General features: G+C 46.6%; 1 protein-coding gene across 1 annotated transcript in view; it reads right to left on the bottom strand.

The window, feature by feature from the left end:
• Window positions 1-9: 9 nt before the first annotated feature.
• The window catches only part of LOC104279811 (netrin receptor DCC-like), a gene marked incomplete at both ends in the record, with an annotated part of 78,845 nt that continues 72,242 nt past the window's right edge, over window positions 10-6,612 (bottom strand). The window contains 3 exon segments of the mRNA XM_009877226.1: window positions 10-47; window positions 3,541-3,696; window positions 5,779-5,895. Coding sequence (XP_009875528.1) covers window positions 10-47; window positions 3,541-3,696; window positions 5,779-5,895 — 311 coding nt within the window.

The raw sequence follows: 6,612 nt of genomic DNA, 5'->3' as shown, positions 1-6,612 counted from the left end.
CTGCGGGAGCAAGGGCGGCTGCTGCGGGGCCGGGCCTTCGGGGACAGCTGCAAGAGAGGAGCGAAACAACAACAAAACTGATGTGTTTTTACAGCCATGTGGGTTTGTTTGGGTTTTTGTTTTTTTACCGTCCATTTCCTACTTTTCCAGTCGTTTCCAAGGGAATGTGGAAACGAGTCCATCAAAAGTTAATAAATAAAAACCCAGATGTTCCTTGTGAAGCAAAACGCACCTTCCTTTAAAAAAAAAAAAACAACACCAAAAGATCTGGTTTTATCTCCTCTCTCTCTGTGATTTATCTCCTCTCTCTCTGTGATTGATCTCCTCTCTCTATTGGCTTTTTAAATATTAAAAATCAATAAACAGAAATACATCACGGGGAGACTGGGACAAGCTACGGAAACTCATCACGTTGGGCGCGACGGCGGCGAAGAAGCTGGAGACGACGAAAGGACTTAATTAATTTCCACATAACTAATCGCCACTGTCGCGTTTCCTCGAGACAGCTGGAACATTCCGCGAGCCGAAGCAACAGGTTGTTGGTTTATTAGCCTGTATTCCAAGTCGATTCTTCGGAGATTTAAATGTTCCGTATCAACCTTCTAATAGAAAAGATGATTCTGCAGCGGTTTTTCACAAGAAGCTTTCAGTAGCAACCTCTGCGCTGGCCGGAAAAGCAGCAACCAACCGAAATATTAAGGAAAACTAAGGCTGAGAGAAAGAAAAACAGCTCTTTATTTCGGATCAGGGTGTCCAGGGTCTCCGCGATGCCAGCCTGGATGACCCCCAGCACAAGCCGACCGTGTGTTTTGCGGCAGGAAAATGGAAATGTAGGAAAAGCTCCACCTCTTGCTGAAGAAAATGACCTTCCTGGCACACAGCTGTCAGAATTCCTTCTTCTACGAAGCCCCAAAATGCTCCAGAGGACCCGGTTTCCTCCAAAATCTGCTGCAACAACCAGAACTCAACGCGCGGTTACGCAGCCAACCCAAATCTCAAGGTGTTTTAGAACAATTAATGTCCAAAGTACACAAGTAACTACAACCTTCTCGGCGGCCAAGCAGTTTTGAAGGGAAAGGAGGAGAAAACCTCGCTTCCACGGCCCGTTCTTACGGCAATATCCCTGGCAAAATCAGATGGGAAGCCAACGAGTGGATGGGATTGAGCTCAGAATCAACTTGTTTGTGGAAGTTGACTCATTTTCCTTGATTTCTTGAAGGTTTAGTTGTAAAATCTGGAGATTTATCTACCCATTCTTACCTACAAGACTTGAGATTGTCCTCTGGGTATTATTGAAGAGGAAGGAGCGAAGTCTGTTAAAATCAGAAGCTCGAGTTGGGATTTAAACGTCCAAGCGCCCACGAATTTGGATTATTTCCACCGATCCAATCAACAGGGATTGAAAACAAGAGGAAATCACAATTCCAAGCATGTGGTGGTAGATGGGGACTCATCCCCCACCTGCTCAATGACTTCCTCGGTATTTCTGAACTTCCAACAGGTTGTAAATATGACGTGCCCAAGGCTGACGAGCAGGGGTCTCATTCCTGGCAGGATCTTTGGATGTCGCTGGAGCACGAGTGAAATATTTTTTCCCAGGTTGCAATTTTTAGGGAGGTCCCAAAGCCCATTTTTGAAGGAGGTTTTTACCGATTGCTGATCTAAAGCTGAAGTGTGAGAAGATGTGAAACCCGAAGAATTACATCCTTAAAAAACCCCAAGCTACTTCGTGAATGAGTCAGTTCCTAGAAGAAAACAAAGAGGCTGAGCCGGATCTTTTCCACAACTCTCCCGTGAGATGGTGCTTTTTTTAACCAGACCGTTTGGAATTAAAATCCTGATATTTAACAATTGTATTTTAGGGCTGGTGGTGCCATCAAGCAGTAGACAAACAGGCAAGAAGCTTATTACTCAAATTTTTGCTGGAGCTTGACTCGCCTTCATTTTTCTTTCTGGTTTTCTCTGCAGTCCTGAAGATGCTCCAATCTTCGGGTCAATGACAAAATTAAAAAAAAAAGCCTTCAGGTACAGCAGGAGGTGTTGGAGCATCGCCTGGCAGGCAGGACGCCAAGCAAACACCCTGGCTAATGGCACAGCAGATGATTTATTCATGGGGATCAATAGGCTGCTCGGCCGCGCAGGACCGCAGGTAGGTTGTGTCTCGGCGGAGTTGGCGCCCGGGATTTCGGTTTCAGACACAGCTGCCATCGGTCAAGCATCAAGGGAATTTTCCACCGGGGCCTAAAAGACACTTAAAAAAGAAAAAAAGCTTTACCTATCATCTCTCTAGTGCCTGGAACTCCTCGTTGGTCTTGTGATCGTATTAAGAATGAACTCATCGTCGCAGCGGTGGAACTGCAGGGCATGGCGAAAGAAGAGGATATTTCTTTTTGGAGGGATTTTGCACGAGGTGGGAGTGTTGGGAGTCGATCGGCTTCGCCAGAGAGCACGACTGGAAGGGGCTGAGGTGATTTTTGGAAAAAACAACCCAGTCTTGATTATCCAAAGCTCAATCATCTGAAACAGCCGTTCTCCAAACAAAGCTTTAATGGGAAATCACCCAAATTACTCGAAATCTTCACTGCCTGAGAGTTTTTCAAGGCCTGTTAGGTTTCAGGAATAATTAAAGGTGGTTTTGTCTTCAAGCTTCTCGCAGGAAACTCTGGTGGATTCAGCAAGCTCAAGCACGAAAGATTTGAGCAAAGCCACGACCTTTTTACAGCGGGGACGGCATTTGGGCAACGCCGAGGACACCTGAACCTTTTACCTGCAACCCCACCGCTGGATCTTAATCACCGAGGACCTGCCTAAACTGACTGAAAACAATGGAAAACGGGAAAAAAATATAAAAAAAATCAGTCGCTTCAAGACGAGCTCCCCACGGACCAGCAGCACAGATGCAAAATAAAAGACCTGTGGCGGATCGACATTCCTCTGTCGGTAATTCAGGCTTGGTAAGCGGGAAAGGGAGGATCTTAAGAAAAACCACAGGCTCTCCGACTCTAATTAATACGCCAGAGCACGCTCGTTAGGCTCAAACAAAGAGCAGCTGGCTGGGGCTGCGGCAGAGGCTCGGAGGTGAGGTGGGGGCTCGTGGAGTTGGTTACGGGCACGTAATACTCGCGTTTTATCAAGCCAGATAGTAAAGAAAAACGTTTCTAGCAGCGAGGGCGGCTCAGGCGCCGCGTGGAGAGGTCGAGTATGCGCTATTACGGCTGATTTTTAACGAGCGATGCTACTAGATTGCGCCTCGGGATGGAGAAGAGCTCTGGGAGGCTGCGCTTCCGTGGGGATGCCCTTAAGAAAGCGAAGCGCGACGAAGTGACTGACAGATCTGCAGGAAAGACAGGACTGGAGACGCAGCGGCTTTTCGCTTTTAAAGGCTTGGAAATCGCACCCGAAGGCGCTGCTGGGGAAGACCGGCCTTATTCCAGCTCGCCAAAACCACGGCAGCACGACTGGAACACCCCGTCGGGTAGAAAACAACTTATTTCCAAGCATTTGAATAGTAAAGAGTAGGAGGAAAAGCATTGTACTGACTTCTCGCAGCTCCAAAGGTCCTGTCCACGGAGAGCGTCGGGAAGGGCACGGGCCGGAGGGTGAACTGCGGGTGGGGGTACCCGCAGGTCGGGGACGGCAGGATCCCGGGGTACTGGGCGCTTTCGAGCGTCGGCACCGGAATGGCGCTGACCACAGCTAAAAGGAAAGACGGAGAGAGAGATTAAATGAGCAATTTGGATTTTTTTTTTTTAAAAAATAAGCTAATAATTTAGTTGTCTAAGCCCTGTCGTTCCTCATTCGGGCCGAGGCTGCGAGGAACAGCGGGGAGACGCGCCAACAAACCAGCAGCTGGAAGCCTGGAGTTGCGTTCTTGAGCTGGATTTAAGCGAAACGCTTCGATTTGAAAACCACGATGACGACTTCAGGCTTTCCTACGAGTTACCTCCTTCCTTTTCAGCGGTCAGCTCTGGACAGTAACACGACACAAATCACCGATTTCATTTTTTTTTTTCCCTAGGGGAAACTTAAAAACTTGTGGAAGTTTTGGCCCAGCGGAATTTTGGGCTCCCTCCTGAGGAGGTTCGGCTTATTTCGCACCTTTCGCACGCCGTTCCTTCGAGCTCCTACTACAGCCTTTACACAAAGTAGCAAACCGGGCTCCCTGCCCCCTCAGGAGCCACCACGGTGCCAAGACTTTACGATGGTCTTCGTGAGCGCTGGGACGAAGAAAACTCAGGAAAAAACGTCAAGTGGGGGGAATCAGAGTTTCTGAGCCGCCTGGGTTCAATCTACCCACTCTCAGAAAGAGAACTCCTACTCCTCAGACTTTTCATTTTGTCTGTGCGTGACGTTTTTATCGACGGTATTTATAACGTTGCCGCAACGGGGGGGAAAAATATCACCCTTTATTGAATACTATTGAAAAACAACTTGTTTTTCAAGTCCGGCCCTTCATTTCTTTTGAAGCTAGCACGTTCGTTTTGGAAAATAAAACAGGATTTACTATTCATTGCAGCGCTCTGCTGTGGTGAAAAGGTACCATCAGGCACTTCCAATAAATCTCTCGCAATCTCGAGCAGATATGACAACAAATGTGTTCTGTCACAGCCTGTCAGCAATTGGATTTGCACTTAATATTGATACGCTAAGACAGCGAGAACAGAAATTCCCCGATCAAATCACGGAGCTCCCTAAACACCGGGCTGCATAGTAAAAAAAAATACATAAAAGCAGCACCCACCAGCTTATGGAAATGACAAAAATCGGAGAGTCTGAATTGTGTTCGACAACCCCAGGGGCTGCCAAAGTCGACATGTTTGTGCTCCCTCGGAAAAAAAAGAATTGTTTGGGGTGTTTTTTCCTGCCGTTTCAAGGAAAGGAGAAAGCAAAAAGCGCACAAATCGCTCTCCAAACTGATTTACTCCACCAGCGTTTCATCTTTGCCTTCCGTAAGCAAAAGATTACAAACGACACAGGGGAATTCCAGGGACAAAAACTTGGGACGAGACGCCCTGCACAGATTTTCTCAATTCTTTTCCTCCGAAAATCCTCCTCTCCTTGATGTTGGCGCTTGCCTGTACTTGAGTAGTGTCAGAGCCCTCAAAGATATCATTAAAACTTTTATCAAATTTATCTGGTTTATGCTCCTTCCACTTCAGTAAAAGCACATTTGTTCTCCAAGGCTGCAAATACTGATTATTGCACTGAGCTTGAATACTTCCAGAGCTGGTATTTAACAATTAATAGCACACGTTGGTTTTTTTTTCCTTCGGAATGACGACGTTGCTTCTTCAATCTATTTAATCGCTCACTGCTGCCAATTTGTTTCAGTATCAGGCAAACGGAGAGAAATTAATTAAAGCATCTCATCTCACAATGCTTCAATTTTATCTTCCGGCAGGAAAAAAAAAACACAAAAAAACCCCACAACGCATTCGGCGTAACTCAGCCTGCACAAATGCACAAAATGAGACTTTCATAAAGCTGAGTTGAATTATTTGCAAACAATCGGATCGTGCCGTCGCCGTAGATTAGATTGATAGTGTTGAAAATGTAAATAAAGAGAATAAAAAAAGGCCTCAAAAACGCATCAGTCGGCTGGAAAAAACTAAATACGTTTCGGAGCGCTCTCCATCGCTGAGGCGTTCCGAAGCCCTGGCGAGCTTTTTTTTAGAGGTGAAGCAAACCTTGCTAAAGGCTTTTTTAACCCCACGAGGAGTAACTCGATGGTATCTGGGAGGCAGCACGAGGCGGGCGAGAGCGGCTCACGGTACTCACGCGGGTTGTTGGGTTGCGAATCCATGGGGATCATGAGCTTGGCCCGGGTGGCTCGGCGGGCGGCCAGCGAGCGTTCCAGCGTGGACATGCTGTTTCCAACTTCTTCCGTCTCCGGACCTGAATTTAAAAGCAAAAAAACCACAAAAAACAACACGCTAGCTCAGCAGAAAGGCGTTTTTTATTATATTTTGTTAGGATTCAGTTATCTGACCCGACCATTAAATGTCACCACCTGCAAGGAGCCGCACCGACTACTTGGGCCGCCTCTGCGGAATAAAATTATCGTTTGCCTTCTTTTTCCGTTGGAGAATTAAGGCATCACGGCCCCTTTCTCTTAATTTGGAAACCCTGTTCGCTTCCTAATGTCGTGACATTTTCCTTGCAAATTGACCAACTTATTTTAAAAATCAAGTCCTCAAGCCCAGAAAAATGCAGGTACCTACAAATTCTGGCAGCCCCAAATGTTTTTTTTTGCTATTTGAACAAATCACGGATGAAGTCACTCTGATATTGTCACCCGGTTAAGCTTATCACCCGCTCAGACTGTTGCATCTCTGACGGACCCCGGCAAACACAAGAGACTTTTGGAAAAAAGTCCCTTTTTAGCTTTTCTTTCCTTGCAGGAAGAACGGGAGCTCCAGGAAAGGGACAAAACCAGGAGGAGCATCTGAAGGATTCACCTTCTGTCCCTCTCTCCTCACCCAAGGCTTTTCATCGTTAGGGTGGAAAAATAACAAAAAAAGGAGGAGGAAACTTCATCAAATCCCATTTTTCGTAGAGAATTTCTTCCTATCTAAGTTTCCTCAAGTCTCCAAATTCTGCTCCTGACCTTCC

This window comes from Apaloderma vittatum, unplaced genomic scaffold, assembly GCF_000703405.1.
Source record: "Apaloderma vittatum isolate BGI_N311 unplaced genomic scaffold, ASM70340v1 scaffold14249, whole genome shotgun sequence".
NCBI classification, from domain to species: Eukaryota; Metazoa; Chordata; class Aves; order Trogoniformes; family Trogonidae; genus Apaloderma; species Apaloderma vittatum.
Note: the sequence above shows the minus strand (reverse complement) of the source record. Positions and strands in the feature narration are given on the sequence as shown.